General features: G+C 35.7%; 1 protein-coding gene and 2 pseudogenes across 1 annotated transcript; 2 read left to right on the top strand and 1 right to left on the bottom strand.

The window, feature by feature from the left end:
• Positions 1-6: 6 nt before the first annotated feature.
• On the top strand, positions 7-8258 carry LOC110694837 (protein transport protein SEC16B homolog; the record flags this gene model as incomplete). The annotated part of the gene is given in 18 exon segments (XM_021872001.1): positions 7-306; positions 308-410; positions 413-546; positions 638-738; positions 740-772; positions 774-951; positions 2219-2347; positions 2435-2557; positions 2662-2832; positions 4547-4672; positions 4835-4969; positions 5496-5623; positions 5708-5736; positions 5739-5815; positions 5899-6276; positions 6395-6550; positions 6650-6939; positions 7362-8258. Coding segments are annotated over 18 exon segments (3078 nt in total), but the record flags the coding sequence as incomplete, so codon positions are not given.
• A 405-nt stretch (positions 8259-8663) lies between these two features.
• On the bottom strand, positions 8664-12690 carry LOC110694836 (annotated as a pseudogene).
• Positions 12691-15941: 3251 nt separating this feature from the next.
• On the top strand, positions 15942-20457 carry LOC110694835 (annotated as a pseudogene).
• The last annotated feature ends 811 nt before the right edge of the window (positions 20458-21268 follow it).

Genomic DNA, 21268 nt, shown 5'->3' with positions numbered 1-21268 from the left:
TCAGCAGGTTATACTCATGCTAGTAGTACTAGTAGTCAGGGCATTAACAATGATGGGCTACAAGGTCCCAGAGGTGAAGGCCTGGAAAATTTTGTTGCTACTACCAATTTTAGTGTGGTTCCGTCGTGGCAAAGATTCAATGATAACAATAGCTACGGTAACAATCAATTGTGCCAAGAGACTCCCTCTGGTTCCACAGGATCTTTGGAAACATACAAGCAAACAAGTCAGAGTAATGATAATTCTAATTGGGCTGGTGGCTTGAGCAATTTTTCTGCTGAGAATAATTTTCAGCTGTTTAATCATGCTCAAGGCTCTGCAAAATGAGCAGCCAACTCAATACCCAACTGGTCATTACAGCAGTCAAAATGCAGCTGCTGTTCCCCAACCCTTATTTTCTAATGCTCACATGTCTCTTATACACCAAGTGAGGGAAGGTCATCTGCAGGTCGGCCTCCTCATGCTTTAGTTACTTTTGGGTTTGGGGGGAAGCTTGTAGTTATGAAAGATAATAATATTGGTGGGTTTTCAGCACTTGGAAGCAAGGTATATTCACTCATTTATGCTTTACTATGTCAAGTTAATGTAGTTCTCATCTTAGATTTGGACCTCATTTGGTGATTTCCCCCTTTTGCAGGATAGTGATGGATGCTTCTTATCTGTGCTCAATTTGATGGAAGTTGTGAGTTTGAGCAAGGATCCATCTTGTTCTGAGACAAGTGCTTATAGCTACTTCCATTCTTTGTAATCAGTCCTTTCCTGGTCCTTTAATGTGGTAATGTGGGAAGCAAAGATATGAATAAATGGATTGATGACAAGATATCAAACAGTGAATCTCTGGAAATGAATTATGGTAAACGTCAAGGTTCGAAATTGCTTCTTTCATTGCTAAAAATTGCTTGTCAACACTATGGAAAACTTCGATCCTTTGGCGGGGATACTGGGCTGAAGGTATATATGTTTTTGAATCCTGAAGTGGCTGATCTATAGTGTTGGAATCTTTTTACCTTTGTTGCATCTGCTATTGATTGTGAACTGTTAGTAGCTCCCACTCCCCCCCCACCCCTCTCTTATTTTGAAGAGTTTACATAATACAAGTTTTTTGCTTCTTTCCTGGCATTCACTGTGAACTACCCAGTGGCTTTTCCCCCTTTGATTGTGCTTATAGCATTTTCCTTTGGGCAATCCGCAACTTTTGAACTGCATGTGAACTGATTTTATTTTGGTATGAATATGTTTACATTTTGGGGCTCATTAGCTATTGATGCATGGTCAGTTTGTAAGTTCTCTCAGTTTGGTATTTGGGAGTTACTGCTTGGCCCTTTTGCACGCTGAAAGAAATGGAGAAGGGATTGCTTGTTTTAGTTCAGGATTAAGTTCAGTATTATTCGGCAACAAATCCCATACCTAATTTTTTTTTTTTTTTGCATTTTTTGTTTGGAAAATTTAACTGGGATAGTTTTAAGTTTGGGTTGTCTTTTCAAATTAAAAGCAATTTTATAGTTTTTAGAAATATTTTCATAGTTGAGGTTGTCTTTTGAAATGGAAATTCAGCATTACAACCGAATCTGCACTTTTTTCCCCTTTTTTTTTTTGTGAGATAATTCATACGCATGGTTATTTAATCTAGTGAGTTTGAGCCAATGTATGATGCCTATTTCTGAGACTTATTGCTGGTGCAATAATTAGGTTATTTAAGAGGGATAAGAGGAGTTAGTTTTTGATGCGGAAGAATTGAGAGTTGAGGTTACAAGATTTCTTTTATTGGCAACTGAACAACTTTGCTGGAGAATGTTATTGTAAAATAGTACATGAGAGTGCTTGAGCAGGGGACAGGAAACTAAAAAAAAGCATTCACCTTTGTAATTTTGTATGTTGTGAGGAGTGTTTTCAACGTAGAAACAAGTGCTTCAAGGTTTAATGCTCTTACTTACAAATTAGATGTTCTGGTTCAGAAGCAAACCTTGTAATTTGAGTGAATTCTTTATTGGCTTTTTATATGGCACTATTTTCTGATATTCAAGTGTTGATTTTGCTCTCTCTCTCTGTGTGTGTGTGTGTGTGTGTGTTATGTGACTACGTGGGTGGGAGGGGGGTGGTTGGTGGGAATTGAGAATAAATGAAGCATGGGTTCCTGATCGGTCACATTACTTGCCGTTCAAATCTTCAGAACTCAGAAATATTTATCAATAAAAGCGTTTTCTTCCATATATGTCAGGAAAATGACCTTCCCGAATCAGCCGTTGCCAAACTCTTCGCATCTTCCAAGAGGAGTGATGGCCAGTTTAATGTTTATAATGCAATTTCTAATTGTTTGATGACCTTGCCTTCTGAAGCACAAATTCAGGTATACTGGACCTTCCTGTATTTCTTTCATTTTATAACTAGTATTATTACTTCTGTGAAAGACTGAAATGGATACTTGCTATTTTAGACTACTGCTACTGAGGTACAAAACCTTCTGATATCTGGTAGAAAGAAGGAGGCTTTGCAACGAGCTCAAGACGGTCACCTCTGGGGATTTGCTCTAATTCTTGCCCGAGAACTTGGGGATCAGGTTTGTACTTGTATACTTCTCATCTTCTCTTATCAGATCAGTCTAGGCTCCCTGGCTACTTTGTTTAATGCATTTAATTAGTTGATTATTGGTATAATTTGCAGCTTTATGCTGATACCGTGAAGAAAATGGCAGTTAGCCAGTTAGTGGTTGGCTCACCTTTGAGAACTTTGTGCCTTTTGATAGCAAGAAAACCTGAAGAGGTTTTCTGTAACAGCACGATGCCTGCTAATGACGTGTATGAAGCAGTAAATATGTTGCCACAGTCTATGCAGGTACATAACTTTGCTTCTTATTGCTTCATAACACTGGGAAAAATAATTGAATTTTACGTATTGATAAATCGTTGTAAAGAATTGACATCATTAGTTTAGGGTAGTTAAGAGGTTCAGTAAGGGTTAGGACTGATGTCTAGTTGCACTTTCCAACCCGCTATTTGTTTTTTATATGATTTTGTTACGTCAAACAGACTTCACAAATGCTAGGTAGTACTCTAGAGTCGAATGGACCTAAACTAAACAATTTGATCAAACGGACTGAATAGTTTACTCAACTAGAAACGCTCAGGCGATCTCAAACAACATACATAAATTTAAATTGGCACCCTTCGAATCTATACATAGAAAATAAACCCCTAATTCGTAAAATTATTTAAATCCTATGGCTGCCCTTTTCCTTCCTCCCCCCCCCCCTAACTTTCATGGCAGCCTCTTCTTCCTTCCCAATCCCATATCCTTTCATTGAACCCCCTCCCCACAATTGTATTTGCCTTAGCCTTTCTTTCACACACCTTTCTTACCTGTATCTTACCCAACCTTCAAAGCTCTTCAAACCCAGCGGTTTGAAACTTTGAGTTGTTCAGTTCCTGATTCCTCTAAAATACCCCTTCAACTCTTTTCCTGATCACACCTCTTTACCGGCCTAAAACAAAAAGCCCTAGTCTCTATTAAGAGATGAATTTCAAACTGTTTAGAGTGGTTCCAGATTATGTAATTCAATAGATTCCATTAACTGCCAACTAGAAGTCTAAAAGCATTTTTAGATGAAAGGTACTTGTGAAGTTGTGAGAATTATAGAAAATAAATTAATTCTAGCTATAGTAAAATAGGTAAAGTAAATTAATGTTGTACTATTTGTTGAAGAATTCAATAGTCCTGTCATCCAACATTAATTTAGCTAAGTTTACAAACATTATTAATATACTACTTATATATCAAGACAATTATTACATTGATGTATAAATTATTTGATATGATTATTGTCCATTGCCAAAGGAAAATCAATTTCCAGAAATATTATCAATTGGGAAAATTAGATAACTTTTTTTCGTGCAAACAGCAAGGTTTCTGGGTTGCTTCAACTTAAGGGCAATACTTATACTGTTATACATACAGGGGAAAGGGGGTCTATGAGGAGGGGGTTGCTAAAATAGGATGGTGAGGAGGAGAGTTGTGGAAGGGGATGGAATTGTGGGAGGACGAGAAGGGGTTTCCATAGTTCCATGGGTTTGGAGGAGGGAGAACGAAGAGACTTCGTTGGAAAGAGGTTATTGGATTTGATATCTTGCTTTCACTTTGTCTGAGTTTTTACCATATAGTCCTCCGACCTTAAATAATCTTCCTATTACCTAACTTACGTTAGGACATGCATTTTAAATTTTAGTGGGGTTAGGATTAAAATGTGAGCCGACCCACATTTATTGGATTACGTCTTTGATTGATTGATAGGATTAAAATGTGAAAGGGGTTCTTCTCACATGGGTATCCTTAAAAGATAACATGAAGATTATTTATGGGCATTGGCAGCGGGAGCATTTTGTATATTTTGATTATTTTTCCTATTTAAAGAGAATTGAATTGTAAGAACTGTCAATAGTACTGGGAAATTATGTTGAATGTCCCATAAATGTTTGATTTAGCTTTGGTGATGCTTACTTGAGGTAGTTACAATATCTTTTATTAAACGTTGAAATTTTAGTATGCTAAGCAGAATGCAGGTTTTAGCATGCTGGAGAACTGGGAGGAAAATTTGGCTGTAATAACTGCAAATAGAACTGAGAATGATCATCTTGTGATTATCCATCTTGGAGATTGTCTACTGAAGGAAAAACATGATGTATGTCTTCCACTTTATTTTGGGCAGCAGCTGTTGGCTGTTAAGTATTGTTTATTTTTTTTGTTTGCAACTTCAAAATTGCCATTTCCATCCATTAGTCTACAGTTGTAGAAAAGTTAGAAGATTTATCAGCTTCATTCTTATATGAGTCCAATTGTATAGGTTACTGCTGCACATATCTGCTACTTGGTTGCAGAGGCTGGATTTGAGCAGTATTCAGATAGTGCAAGATTGTGTCTCATTGGTGCAGACCACTGGAACTTCCCAAGGACGTATGCTAGTCCTGAGGCAATTCAGGTGTTATTTTAGTTTCTTGTAGTTCCTTTACAAGTTACTTCGGCTTTTCTATGCATGCAGTTAGACTTTTATTGTGGTGTTTCTACTTGCTAGAGAACTCTGCATTTATTTATGCCTTAAATCGGGGATAAATTGTCCTTTGTATTTTTTTATATTACTTTAAATTTTATCGTGTGTCATAGTTTATCACATTTTGCGTACTACTTTAGCTAGTTGAATAACTGTTACCTAAGTTACTATCTTATGATTTTCACCCTGACCATCAATGTATAGATCCCTTCTATAATTTTTTTTTGTTTTTGAACGTACTGCTTTCATGCTTTGAACCTGTTGGAATAGTTTGCTTATAGTAGCTCTCTGCCCTTAATAATCTAGGCTGTTTTTTTTTTTCTTATGCACCATCCTTTCACTATCCATCATATAGATCTATGCCTCCCCATTAAATTTTTTATTTTCTTTTGGAGCAAAATATGTAGTGATAGAAATGATCTTGAAGATTATGTTTGGTTTTTGGTTGTTACTGCAGATGACAGAGCTTTATGAATATGCAAAGGTTCTTGGGAATTCTCAGTTTCTCCTGCTTCAACTGCAGCCATACAAACTTATATATGCGCACATACTGGCTGAGGTTGGAAGGATTTCGGATTCATTAAAGTATGTATATGAGCCTTTTAGTTTAATTGTTGAAGACATTTGTCCTTTGATTTTTTTTTTTTTTAAGATGATGGCATAATTCAGATACTGTCAAGCTGTTTACAAATCTCTTAAATTGGACGATCACCGGAGGCAGATACATTGAAACAGTTGTTGTCATCTCTTGAAGAGAGGATTAGGACTCACCAGCAGGTTTGACCTCAACTTTTCTTTTTGCTAAGGAGTTGTGGTGCAATTTCTCTAACCTTTTTTTTTTTTTTTGGTAACCTTTTCAGAGTGGATATGCAGGTAACTTAGCTCCAGCAAAGATAGTGGGTAAATTGCTGAACTTTATTGATAATACTGCTCATCGTGTTGTTGGAGGACTTCCGCCACCTGGTCCTTCGTCTTTAACACAAAGTAGTTATCAAGGCAGTGAAAATCAATTTCAGACACTGGGCCCTAAGGTGACTGGTAGTCAATCAATCATGGGTGTCTCATCACTGACACCATTAGCATCCACGAATGTAACGGGCAGTCAATCAACCATGGGTCTGTCGTCACTGACTCCATCAGCATCCATGGAGCCCATAAGCCAGTGGGCAGTAGATGAAAGTAAAATGACATTGCAAACTAGAAGCATTTCTGAGCCAGATATTGGTAAAACTAAGCCGGTATAGTCACATGCTCGTGTACTTTTATTGTACTTCCTAATCCCTTGAGACACACACACACACACACACACACACGGTAGTTGTTAACCTTTTATTTTTCAAATTTGATATGAAATAGGATCAGGTTGATTCTTCAAATGAAGCAACTTCTTCCAGTACAGTGGTAAAACAATCTGGTTCAGCAGGAACATCTCGCTTTGGTCGTTTTAACTTTGGTGCTCAGATCTTGCAAAAGACTGTTGGATTGGTCTTAAAGCCTCTTCAAGGCCGCCAGGTAAGACAATTTATATTTATGTTTAGATTTCTTCCGTACCTGCACAAAATATATGAAATATCTGTATCTTACTGATTGGTTATGCTTATTTTATGAAAGGCTAAGTTGGGGGACACAAATAAATTCTATTACGACGAAAAGCTAAAGAGGTGGGTGGAGGAAGGTGCTGAACCAACTCCTGAAGAATCTGCTCTGCCACCACCACCGACTGCTGCCTTCCAAAATGGAAGGTCAGACTATAACTTGAAGAATGCTTTGAATGATGGAATGCATGCCATTAATGGTGATCCACCTAGTAGTAGTTCAACCCCTGAAAGCAGCCCTGCTATACCATCTATGCCTAGCTCAAATCAATTTTCAGCACGCAGTCGGATGGGTGTACGATCAAGGTATGTATGAATTATTTATCTCTTGATTTTCGTCCTCTCTAGAGTCCCTCATCTCTGTTGGTACTCTATAATAAACTTATGAAGTGATTGGAATATTTTGCTGGGGTTGTGATCTGATTCAGTTACCCTGTCTGGTTGCATTATCAATCATATTTTTTTATCCCTCCTCCACCCTCAGTGTTTCGGATGGACTGAATGATTTTAAGGGAAAGAAGCACTCCCCTTGTTCGTATAGATTTCATTACTAAATTTTAAGGCTTGAATGACATCTACCTCCACTTTGCTGCTGCAAATAGCAGTTTTGTGAGCTTTTTTTTTTTTGGAGGTGGGGAGGGGATTGTTGTTATTCTCTATAATGTGTTAATCTTTCTAAAAGTGAAGTTTGTATATATTTTTCAGTAGTGAATTTTTACTCTGTATAGGTATGTGGATACCTTCAACAAGGGTGGCGGGGCCTCTACAAATTTGTTCCAGGCACCATCTGTACCATCAGCTAAACCTGCTAATCTCACTGGCACCAAGTTTTTCATTCCCATGGCTGCACCGACAAATGAACAGCCTTCAGGCACTGATTCTGGAAGCGGAAATGAAATTTCTCTAAGTGGAGAAAATTCTTCTAGTGATCCTTTCCAAAACCTAGCACCTGCACCCATTGGAACAATGCAGAGGTTTTCTAGTGTTGATACCTTACCTAGCAAGGGTGCAATGGACAGTGGGATAAGCTCTCTTGCACCTCAATCTCGTCGTACAGCTTCATGGAGTGCAGTTCAAAGCGATACATTCTCTCCGCCTTCAACAAGTGAGATTAAAGCTTCCCCACTTTCGTCTATGCCTGGTGATCAGTTGCTGGGTAATCTGCACATGGATAGAGACAATTCTGGGGATGACCTCCAGGAGGTTGAACTTTGAACTGGGCTGCTGTAAATATCAAGTTTTGCATTTTATAATTAGTATGAAAAACTCGATTAGAAATTATCAAGGCCAAAGCTACCGAAGCCCAGCGAAGTGGAGCTTCAAGTTCTAGATACAGAAACTTCCTTTTTCTTCACTCTTTGCCATCTGCAAATATGTCAGAAATTTGATAATCTTATTATTGTACTAATTACTAATTAGAGGTAGGATGTTGTAGCCGTTAGATGGACATACTACATGGGCAAAAATGAGTTGGAGCACCTTGTACAGTTCCATTTTGTTAGGTTCATTTGAAATGTACTATAGTGAACAGTTAAAAGGTGGATAGAAGGGAAAGATGTCAAGGCGAGATTCAATAATGTAACGAAATTTTTCATGTTTCATATTGCTGCAAATAATTGACTTCATCACAAACTTTTAAATAAGGTAGGCGGATACAAATATGGTACGAAAGTGCAAATAATATTAAGTTAACCTGATTTGACCTGATTTGAATTACTCTGATATCCAATGATAAATAAATGCAAATAAAAAGAATTGGTAACTATCTAAGGTAATAAACAATAGTAGTGTTTAACGGTTCCAATCTTGTTTTGATTGTTGGTAACTATGGTTACTATCTTAGGATATATAAAACAAGATTTGATCTCTCATTCTGTTTTTTTTATGTTATGCTCAAAATAAAAGATTAAATTATACAGGCCAATTTGCATGACTGTATATGTCATATTTTTGCCCATCTCTCTAAAGCCCCACTTTAATATGTACTTCGAATTTTTTGTAAATTGGATAATGTCTTTAAAATTATGAGGAACAGCGCGTAATGTAGCACATAACATATCCATAAACAATTGACGACCTCAACTGTGTCAAATACATTTACTCCGAACTTATTTACAAGATAAGAAAATGTTAAACTATGAAGTCTTAATTGTAAATTTCACCACAAGCAAAACTGGTACAAGGAGCTATTTCTTCTTAGTCAGAAAATACATTTAAAAGGCTGAGGCAGGATCCGCAGTCCCAGAAGAGCCTTCCACCATACTCATTTGTCTTCTTAGCTTAACAATATGAGCTTGTACCTATTACAAGGTGTCATAATTTTTTGTAAAAAAATATACTATTAATTGTTAATCAGAAGGTTTGAAGCATGATAAATACACCAAAATGTATAGCTTCTTCAACATAAGTGGTTACATCATACAAGTTTGAGAAATTGAAGTTAGTTTCCAATGAGCGCGTATAGGTAATAACATAGTGAGCACATTATTTTATCTATGGATGAGCATAAAAAAATGCACATATGAACAAGAAATATGAATATGTTATGTACTGCAGTCAATAGAGAAACAAGAAACACAAACAAACATATACTACAAACAGATCAAGTGTCTAGAACCCAGTTGTAGTAATCTACTATGACTATGCAAAAGTGGTTTCATTGGTTATACTTTCGGAACCAAATCACCTCATGCAGTTGCATAAAGAATTTTTATGCATGTGTATACCATGCTCTTAGTAATTCAGCATCATAGACAGTGTCTCTTTCCATAGTCTTAAGACAGCTTCCTTGCAGTTGCAAAAACAAGTTGGCATACAATTTAATGTCAGACATGTCCAAAGTAGCAGTTATGAGTGGGGAAATGTTTTACATTGAATCACAATATATATGCAGTTGCAGAATTTCTATGCATGTGTATACCATGTTCTTGAAAATTTAGCATCATAGACAATGCATTTTCCCATAGAGTCTGATCAAGGCAGCCTCTTCGCAATTGCGAAAACAAAATGTCAGACATATCCAGCATAAAAGTTATGCATGGGGACATGTTTTACTTTGGTTTCATAGTATATCATCATCATCATAGTAATAATTGACCAAGTAACTCAATGTCATCCATAATTACCAAGACAACCGAGTGACTTCTACAAGATACATCCTAATACTAGCACTCACTCAAGCAGGAATGCAGTTCTGTATGGGTAAATAGTTTATTATTTAACTTCTGGTGTTGGGCAAAGGGGTACATTATGTGCCTTAACCTCGGCCAAAAAAAATGTTGAATTTACCATCTTTATTTGGCTTACTAGAGGGAAAAGGCCAACCAAAGAGATATACAATGGAGAAAGATACTCAAGCTAGTGGCTGGTCTTATTGGCTCAAAATCTTCAAGCACATAATACAATCATATACCATAATTAAAAATCCAAATCACAACTAATAATTCAGGACATGTGAAATTACAAATTCACAAATCCACTATCACAAATTCACAAGTAATGCGGTCATGCCTTACAATAGTAAGAAGTACTAATTGCAATTCTTATATCACAACTGACAAATTTATATCAGAAGTCAGGCTGTTCATAGCTTATACTTCTACACTAATATACAATGGCAATTATATAGACAAACATTCTATTGTTCAAACAGCTTGAATTCAATTGCATTAAAGTTGTAATTAGTAAGTAGACAACTATGATGCAAAGTAATTTTATATATTTTTTTTGAAAGTATGATACAAAGTAATGATCAAGAAGAATCCAAGATAATCTACCAGATAGGAAACAGAATAGGACGTAGGTTCGCAGACTTTTTGTCCCACTACAGATGCAAATATAACAAACATTTCCTAAAGTACAAATATAAGATCTCAAAGTATTATAAACTATAGCCAAATTGCCTAACGTACCAAGAACTTTAAAATATGTGAAAGCACTTATAGCAACTTTGTGCTGATGCAAATCAATTGGGAAGAAAACACCTCCCTCGGCTACCACTGTAAGTTCTATCCTTGCAGAAAATATGATAAACTGTTGTTTGGACATTACCAGAACTTATTCCTAGCCATTCCAAGCTCGAAGACAAAAAACTGAGAAAGGTCAACTCAAAACCCAACCACAACACCACAACAATATGGTTCAGAGTCCACCTCTTACCATACAAGTGAGTGCATGGAGTTCAGTATAACAAGCAAAAAGAAATCTACTATATGGGTGCAAATCAAGTAATCACCACACACACATCAGAAACTGTAACTGTCTTAAACCAAGCACTAATTTAGAGTTTATCACAAAGAACATAACCAATCCTACGATAAAACAAATTTAGAAACTTACGATAATGCCAAAACAGATTAATATAGAAACCAGATGACCGCATTTACCTGTTGACGAGCTGCGGCAAGTTTGAGCAGTTCATCTGCCTCTGAAAAAATTCATAAACCAATGGCCTAGAGGGTGATCTTTAGTGTTCCCTCTCCGATCACTGTTTTCTTCCGTCAGAGCTGATGCATCAATTAAAGAGTTAAGCAAGCTTACAAAAAAAGTCTTTCCATGAATATGAATAATTTTTAAAAAAATGAAAGCAGAATCACATCAATAACCAGAGGGTGGTAGCTCCAAACCTGCAGGAAGCCGAGGAACAACAACAGCAGGGTGATTCTGCACGCGAGCAAGAAAGAGCTCTGAAGGATCCGGAAAAAACAACTTCATCATATGATTCCACCACAACAGGCTTCTTGGTAGACTGAGGACCACTCTGTTCTAGAGGAATACAGTTTTAAATGGTGGAATCTGTTGAGAAGTTAAATACTTAATGAGATCCACCCTTTAGTCAGAGCACAAAGAAAACAGAGAGAATTTACTCACACGTCCAATTTCCTATCACATGCATCACTGTGGAAGTATAGTGAAATGGCAATCTCAAATTCACCCCAACCGCATTCAGACAATTCAAAAGGTGGAGAATCAACAACTCTGATAGGATTATTGAAGCTCGGGTGGAGTTGAAAAACAACACGCTTAACTACAACACTCAAATCCTCATTTGTCGCCCCACGAACATAGACTGTCCATTTATGTGATTGAGACCTAAATTATTATTTTTTTTTTTAACAAAATAAGTAAATAATTAAAAATTCAATTAGACAAGTTATCAAACACTAGGTAGGCAATAAGTGAAATCAAAATACACAAACTCACTCAGTTGCCTTCCGACCAAGCCAAAACGCAATGGTTCCATAAAACAATTGGCACGGAAATTTCAACATCCTTGACTCTTCGACTCGAATTCTTGACATAACCCATTGTTTAAAGTTAGAACAGAGTAGAAATAAACATGACTGACTTCCCTTAAAAAAAAAAAAAAAAAAAAAAAAAAAAAAAAAAAAAAAAAAAAAAAAACTATTCTTCAGTAAATCTTGAAAACAATTACTCTAAACCTTTTTCTCTCTCTCTTCCAGAGAATTTTCAGCTTTATTAAGCGGCGAGCCGCTGCCATCAGATAGATCAACCCCATCTTTTGGGGCAGAAGTTGGTACTTGAGTCATTGCAAATCGAAACAAAATTTATAGCCGAATTGCACGATGATCACAATGCCCGACACCTTCCAAAAGTAATAAAATCGATCAAAAACTTAGCTTCACCATTATCAGTTAATACAAGATACCCAAAATAATGAAATATAGCACTCATATACTATGAAGTACGAGTATTGTTATCATCTTCATTTTCGACAACCAATTTCAAATTTAATACATGTCACTGGATATATAAATTGAGACATAAACTTACCTAAATTATTAATCAAGAAAAAACAGAAATTAAAATGGCGAAATTCAAAAAAAATAAAAACGGAGTAATAAAATTATTACTCCCTTTAGCTTACTGATATGGTTTTCGTGCCAACAACAAGGGAGATTTGACCCTTCTGGATTGCTAAGATTGAAAGAAAATTCCTCACGAATTCCAAGCGACGAACCCTAATATCTTTCCGGGAAAAAAAAATTGGGTTTTAATCCGTTTTTTATTTTTTACTACCACCAGTTATTTTTTACGAGTATTTTATTTTATTTTTTTTAAAAAAAAAAACTGCTACTTCGTCCTCCCGAGTCCCTGGTATTTTTTTTTTTAATATTTTGTTTTTATGATTTGATATACATTTTTTTTCCGAGAGAGTCCAAGTTAATATCTGAGATTAAATATTTCATTTTATATTTATTTCACAATTTGCATAAGTTTTTGTGTCACTTTTGCGATTTTACTTTATTATTTTAAAAAATAAAAGAAAAACAATATATTGTGAAAGCAGATACATTTAAAAAATTTATGTTAGACATCAACTAGATTTTTTCTCATTTTATTTTTTTGGAAATATCATCATGTGAATCAAGATCATTGTCCAGGAATCCCTTGGATGCTGATTTTTGTTCCTCTGAATTCCTTCTTATCATATTGCTATATGAAACCTTTGATTTGCTCGGTGATTTTACCACCAGCGTGTTCTCCACGAAAGAGTCCATTTCCACATTCTCAGGCTGCAGTTCAACCCTAGTGGTATCCATGGGAGAATTCTCCGGCATTCTTTTAAATTTCTTATTCGATCTTTGCGCGCATTAGGTCCTCTTCTTCTGACGAAAGTTTCTTCACTCTTCTCTCACTATCGCTTTCCATTTTTTTCTTTCTTTTTAATATATAAGAGCTTTTTTTTTCCCCTCTTTCTAGATAATAATGGATGATCTTTTTTTACTTTATATATCCTCAATTTCAAGACTATATACAATGCTCAAAGGCGACTTCAACCAAACTCTATGTTCAATTCACATAGCTTCTAAAATTAAAACCAACCTTTTTACTATTTCACATTATCCACTAAAATCAAATCAAACATCAATTGAAAAATATGTAGGTAAAAAAAACTAAAAGAAACAAATTTGTAATAAGAAAATAAATGAAGACTTAGGAAGATGATAAGGAGTTACTTATTATCTTCCTCTTCTTTCATTTCTCCCATGCTAGCTTAAAATTTACTTCCTCCATTTGTTTTAGTTAACACCGTTAGATTTTTGCACTAATCACAAACTACACGTTAATTAGCTTTTGTGTTTATAATTACAATAAACATAGTCATGTGGGATCTTGTTTGAATCGTCTCAAAATATAATGAAATAATGTCAATAATAAGAGATATCAATCATTAGAATTGTGTATTGGCAAACTTGATAAAATTAAAGAAAGGTGTCAACTAATAAAAAAACGTAGTTAATATGAAATTAATTAACATTGTTATGTTTTTCATCCAATTTGATGAGTTTTTTAAGTTTAAGGTTATCTCAGGCAGTAATATAAAAGTCAGAATTATATAAGAAAAACACATAAAACATACACGTGTTTTCCAATGCATACTTTCTAACATAAATATCCTTGATTGTCTATGAGCAAAAATTATAAAATATTGATATTAATTTTAAAAAAAATAGATGTTGAAACGAATTTAACATAGCCCCACATATAATACTATATTTTTTCTCAACACGACATCATAAAATGAAGTCAAAGCAAGTTATGTAAATAATGCACAAAGTCAAATTATGTCATCTTTAATTTAGATAAGAGGAAGTAATATATAATATGGAGTATATTATTAGACAGCGCATTTTGTGTGCGGCTGGCCACACCATGTTACCACTTGTAAAAAAAAAAGTAACCCCCTATAACATTGTTCGAGTAACCCATATAGTCTGGACGGGTTTGGGAAATGGATTTTTTGCATTTGTAGTTGATTTTTTTGGCCCGACCCGAAATTGGCCCAAAAAGCCCGTATGGCTCGACTAGTTTGGGCACATGTTTTCTGGCCCGAAGCTTGGCCCGACCCGGCCTGAGAAATGGACAACTTTTTATGACCTCGACTCGACCGCCCATTGATCACCTCTACAAATTAGCTAGTCAAATTGATGCATTTTGAAAAAAAAAACAAGTTTTCATTTTTTAAACCTATACTAAACAACATCTATTTGACCTTTACTCTATTTAATAAATATACAAAAAATTACAAACAATAAGAATAACCTTTGCTCTATTATTGAGTAATTATGATAGAAAATCGGTAAATATATTTTAACCTGTAAAATTAAGTTTTTGGGTAAAAAAAAAACTCGAGAGAAGAGTAGAACACTATCCTCAAATCTCAAATCCTTGGAAACGGAAAAAAAAAAAAAATTATTTTTTTTAAATAGCTAGACTTGTCATTAATTAGGTTATTCTCCAACAACATATTGTAATTTTTTTAAAAAATGGAGTAGAAAAAAAGGGAAATTCTCAATGGTAGCCCCCTGTTTTTTGCTTATTTCTAATAGTAGCCAATTTTTTTTTTCGATTATCTTTGGTAACCCTAAACTTTCATTATTTTACAACCTTGACCTTAATGATGATTTTTCCGTTAAATCTAACTTACTACTCAACTAAGGTTAAACTATTCAAAAAAAAAAAAAAAAAAAGGAAAAAAATGTTAACTATTTTAATTTTAAAAATTAAATTATTAAGAAAATAAAATACCCATCCCCAACCAGCCTTGACCTCCATTGACAAGCATCCCAGGAACCACCTACCCGACCAGAATCCCGCTGGCCACCGTCGACCAACATCCCCAATCCCTTCGTCCACCTTCGAAACAACCCCTCATGCCGGCAAATCCAAATCAGACCCCACGATGTTTCCCCTAACCCCGACCCTTTCTTTCTCTCCAAACACCGACCCCGACCCCAACCCAGACCCCAATGGCGTGGCTAGGCACTCTGCCTGGCTACGCCGTTAGGCATTGCTACGGCTAGGCAGGGTGCTCAGTCAATCTACTACGACACTCAAACTAGCAGCAGGGGAAGCAAGTCGGCAAATTTAAGGGCGGGGCAGAGGGCTGCTGCTGCCGTGGTTGGGCATCAAGCCATCAATTGGTTGCGGTTGTGGCTGGGCTTTGGCCTGGCTACGGCGGGCGTCGGCGGCTGCCTGTTGTGGTATTTTTAGGGATAGATAGAAGATAGGGGTAGTGGTTAGCTTGTTGTCGTGGGGGTTTTGGGGTTGGGTGGTGGCAGGCTGGAAGCCATGAAAGAAGGGAAGCTAAGGAAAGAGAATGGTTGAATAGAGACAAAAAAGTTGACCATGGTTAAAGTTAACGGTTAGTTAACGGTTTTAGGCTTAATAAGGTTACGGATGTAAATTTTTAACAGTAAAGGGTTACCAAAGATAATCAAAAAAAAATTTGGCTACAATTGAAAATAAGCAAAAACTACCATTGAGAATTTCCCTAAAAAAAACGGAAAAGGCTAACCACCGGCCCAATATGCCTTCTGTTTGTCTCCCTTAATTTCTCGTTGGGGTCACCTTTACCAAATCGGTGTCCTTGCAAACAAAGACGGACATCCCGTCATCATCTTCCATCTTTTTCTCTTTTCCCTGAGTCAAATTCTTCACTTCATCGAACCCGGCGTCAACAGCTCTTAATTTTCATTTCTCTTTCTCTCTCCTCAAGGTGCGTTTCTTTATCTTATGTCTTCCTATCTGTTGAACATATCCAAAACCCTGAAATTAGAATTCCTTTTTTTTTTTTAAATTTCATTAAAGCTTAGATCTTTCTGATTTTTTCAGTACTGCTAATGGGTATTTTTTTTCATTATTATTTTAGTTACCTTTTAGGGTTTTACTTTCTGATTTTTAATTGATCTGGGTTTTTTTTTTTTAATTATTTGTTAAATTACCTCTTCATGTCCTTTTAAATTCTTAGTATTTTTGTTTCTTTATCATCTGAGAAATTTATTTTTTTTATGATGATTCATGTTAGCCGACCCCAAATCATTTTGGGACTAAGGCTTTGTTGTTGTTGTTGCATCATTTGAGAAATTATGTGGTTGGTGTATGGTATGATTTACCCCATATATAGTGCTTGATTGTATAGGTTGAAGGTGGAGCTTTACTATTGTCTGAATAGTTTTGAATCACTTTTTCCTTTTATTTATTTTATTTATTTATTTTTTTCTCATGTAATTGTTGTATAATAAACTGATCTAGCAGCTGTTCTCAGCTTCTCACCCCTCCACAATAATATTGGTGTCTGACCGTCTGTCACATGTTTATGTATGCAGAAGTCTTGACTCTTGTAGAATGTTTCACAAGTATGCTTAATTAATCTTTGTTATGTTATAATGATTACGGGTATTGCCTACTTCTAGAGCTTCTCAGGTAAGAAGGCTATTCTGTGGGACTGTATAAAGGAAATGGCAGCAGAGGAGCATACTGATTTATCAGTTTTGAAGCCTCGGTTAGGTGAAAGGAATGCAATTTGGAAGGAGGAGATGGAAAGATGTGAATCTCAAGTTGATGCATTGCAACTGAAAATGTATGGAGGTAAAAGCCTCTATTGCCGGGTCTGAAGTGGAGGCAGATAACGAGTTGGATATTTTATTACGGAGAGTGAAAACAGCGGCAACTTTATTGACCTATTTGAAGACTAGAGCACGAACAATGGCGGTTCCGCACTTAGCACAAGCATCTTGTGGGATAAAGCAGTTGGAAGGGATAGGGCTTGTTGACAAGGACGGAATTCCATTATCTAGTTGGTCTAAATATACTGATATTTTGTCTTTTTGATGGCCTTGGTGATGTAACATCTACCGGAACAAGTGATCAGAGTGGTCTTGTTTGTGATAAAGATGGAGCCTATGTGTGTGATCTATTAAAATCTGTGCATATGGTCAACAAATGTGATGGAAACTCTGGTTAAAAAGGGTCCTAATTGCAGAGTCTGAAACTGCTATTGAGAAGGAGAAAGTAAACTTCAGTCAAGAAGAAATTAAGAAGAAGGAAACTCAACTTGAAAGCATGTCTTTTGAAGTTGGAGGAGATGGAAAGATTTGCTTTTGGAACAAACTGTATATTGAATGAGATGAGGCAGAGAGTTGAAGATTTGGTTGAAGAGACATCTAGGCAAAGACAAAGAGCTGCAGAAAATGAGCAGGAACTTTCTCGCGTAAAGCGTGATTTTGAGTCTCTGAAATCATATGTCAGTAGTCTCATCAGTGTTAGAGAAACACTCATTTCGTCTGAGAAACAATTCCAAACTATTGAAAAGCTCTTTGAACGGTTAGTATTTGCTCAATTGTTTATATTGTACTCCGTATTTTTTTTTGCCACCATTATTATTTTTTTTGTTGCTTTGAATTATAGTGATTTTTAGAAGGTTATTTTTGATCTGTTAGTCCACAAACAAAGCTCAAATTATTGCTGCTTTTATAAATCGTTCACACCAGCCACCAAAGTTTGTGTAGTTTAATTATGAATAATTTGAATACACAAGCACTAATAAAATTTGAAAGCTTGATACCAAAAGCAAAAGATAATTGAGAGGGAGAAACTATGCCTGTATACTTTACTTATTGATTGAAAATTTGAAATCTAAAATTGTTTGTAACTTAGATGGAGAAGAGTATGTAGAAAGGAGAAAATCAAATGATTTTATTCCAAAAATTGAAATTATTGACCTAACATAAATCAATTGACAGATTAAGATTTGATTTGAGAGAGAGAAAACCATAAATTAGAGAGAAGTGATCCAATTAAAAGTTTTCATAAGTCTGGCTTGCGAAGTGATCCAATTTAAAGTTTTCATAGGTCTGGCTTGCGAAGTGATTCAATCAGAAGTTCTCATAGGTCTGTCTTGTGAAGTGATCCAATCAAAAGTTTTCATAAGTCAAGCTTGTGAAGTGATTCAATTAAAAGTTTTCATAAGTCAAGCTTGTGAAGTGATTCGATTAAAAGTTTTCATAGGTCTGTGAAGTGATCCAATTAAAAAATTTCATAGGTTTCCCTACAAGCCGCATATGTTTTTCCCTCAAGCAAATGCTTACAAATCTTATAACAGTATATCTATATATGATGGTTGAGATTATTTCTCACCCTTGTCACCTTAAGGAGGTTTCTTATATGATCCTAAACCCACCCTCTCTCTCTCTCTCTCTCTCTCTCTCTATATATATATATAATATATATAATAGGTGATATTCGAAATTATACATTGAGACAGTTTGAACAGATTCCAACATGACTATGTTTTATCTTATGAATAAAACACTGGAAGTACATGACAACTTATTATAGATTAATTGATCAGAGTATAAGCAATGAGATATCTTACTTGTATATAGGGGTGATCACAAAGAATGACTGGAAATTGGTTAGGACCGGTTCCTCAACTTTAGAACTCGGGCAAATTGGCTGCTAAAATTTTTGAAAATCGGACTTGTCGGGTACTAGTTTTTGATTTCAGTTACCCGGGTATGCACACAACACACAAACCAATTGATATATTTTTAGTCTATTAGCCTATTTAATTTTTAACACGTACATTTAATCGGAACCCGTTCCTAACCTCTAGGTACCCGAAATTGTAGCTCATCCCTACTTAGAAATGTTGGGGTGTTTTTCAAGTGGTATTATAATAGTTGGTTATTTTGCTAAAACATTTCTCTGTTTTGTTGTCACAATGTGTTTGTTTTGTGGTAAATATGTCATGTATTTTGACGCCGGGCAATTAGCAGGTTGTGACATATAGCAAATTGTGTTGGTAGTTTTGTGTTGTAGTTGTTACTTTGTTATAATAAATAGGTGCATTTGCAAAGTATTATACAAGTATTCAGTATCTTAGTACTTCCTCCATTTTCCTAAGTTCTACTCATTTTCCATTTTCATTCGTTATTTTAAAAACTCACTTTTACTTTATTCATTCTATTTCTTCTACCTTTATTCAATTTTTCCATCTACAATGACACTTTGTGTGGCCCAAATTTTATATAAATTAATCCTTACTGTTTATTTCTCTCCTCTGTTAAGCAAAAGTAGTCGCATATATGGACCCCATTTTCACCTCTTCTCGACTTTTATAGCTACAATAACCAAGTTGAATTTGGAAATACGGAAGGAGTTGTTAAAATTGCTTTTTTTGGTGTTATTGGTTGTACACTATATCACTCGTATGTGTGTTGGGTGTGGCTACATAATTACATATCCGACTATCATACGTTAAAAGCTGAATAGTTTTGTCAGGGGGCTGTCCTTAAACTGGACAAAGGTGCAAGACTTTGGGGACATAAAGGTTGTTATACCCATATCAGAAGACAAAGTGAAGTGTGTATATTTATGTTTATATTCTCCAGAGGTTGATTCTATCACTAGAATTCAAAGACTGATTTCAATATGTTCAAGGGTTATTGGTATTGTAAAATTGAATACAAAATCTACTTTTCAATATGTTTCTCTTATGAGTGTAATAGTATCTTGCAATTAAATGTTACTTTGAGAAATTGCAGTTTGTTTTCATTTTCTTGTTGAAACTGTACTCTAATTTACATTTGTGTGTATGTGTGTGTGTTTTTTCTTCCTAAAACAGGTTGGCTGCTAAAACAACCCAATTGGAGGGGGAGAAAATGCAAAAAGAAGCTGAAGTACAGAAACTGATGGATGAAAATGTGAGGTTGCATGCTTTATTAGACAAGAAAGAAGCCCAGCTATTGGCCATGAATGAGCAATGCAAGATGATGGCCCTGAATGCTTCTAATATCTAGACTTAGGGCAATCACAGGTCTCCAAATTGCGTGGTTTGCTTTCTTTATTCCGTACCATTGTACAGCTGCTTAGCTCCATTGTTGTAGCAGAGCTGAATTGCTATGGCATTTTATGTAGCATGGTGGAGGAGCTGCCATTATTGTACTATAGTGAATCGACTGTTGTAACCAATGAAGTGGATTTTTCATTCAATCAATGCTGCCAGAAGGCTTTTATTCCTGCGGTTTGCGGTTTCCAAAAGCACCGCTAAGTGTGGTTTGCGATTTTTATACTATATTTTTATTAAAATTATATAAAAGAACTAAAATATATGAGCTAATGTTTTATTATTAGTTAATTAAAGGTTAATAAAAAGAGTTTAATATTTAAATTATCAACTAATAATTATAATATAAAATAAAAGTTTTGTTTTAAAAAAGGGTTTTTTTTGAAAGTGCGGTTTATGATCCAAACTGCACCGCAAACACCCCGACTCCCCACCTCCGCAATTTCTCCTTCCACCTTTCTACTCTTCGCCGGAATCCAAACCTCGAAGCTTTCCCTAAAACATCTGTTGAAATTTGCTAGTATCCTCGTCTACGTCCGACAAAACGGTGATGTTTTGGTTCAAAATTGAGGTCAGACTATCTTCGCCAATGAACCGCGACTCCCAAAATTTCAGATGAGTTTGTCACATAAACGACGGTATACGGTCTAACAACACCTGTCACCGGGAAGAGGAGAAGGCTTGCCGACGAAATTAGGGAAGCGAAGATAAGTCTACCTTGTACTGGAACACCCGGATGCCGTCCACGGTGGTAATTCGCTGGGTATTTATGATTCCAGCAAGATAATGACGGTAAATTCGAGTGGTTTCGGGGTTGCAAGCCCGAGCCATATGGAAGAAGGGAGAAAAACTATGAATTTGCATGAAAATTTTGAAGGTTAAGGGTTCTAGCAGAGAGAAATAATGGGTTGGTGAAAAAAAGTCGTTCACCATTGACAATTCCTTTCTCCTTTTGTCCTCTGTTCATAAACCAGAAGAGTT

Source organism: Chenopodium quinoa, unplaced genomic scaffold (assembly GCF_001683475.1).
Source record: "Chenopodium quinoa cultivar QQ74 unplaced genomic scaffold, ASM168347v1, whole genome shotgun sequence".
Classification (NCBI taxonomy): domain Eukaryota; kingdom Viridiplantae; phylum Streptophyta; class Magnoliopsida; order Caryophyllales; family Amaranthaceae; genus Chenopodium; species Chenopodium quinoa.
The sequence above is the reverse complement of the archived record's forward strand: the minus strand, read 5'-3'. Positions and strand labels throughout refer to the sequence as shown.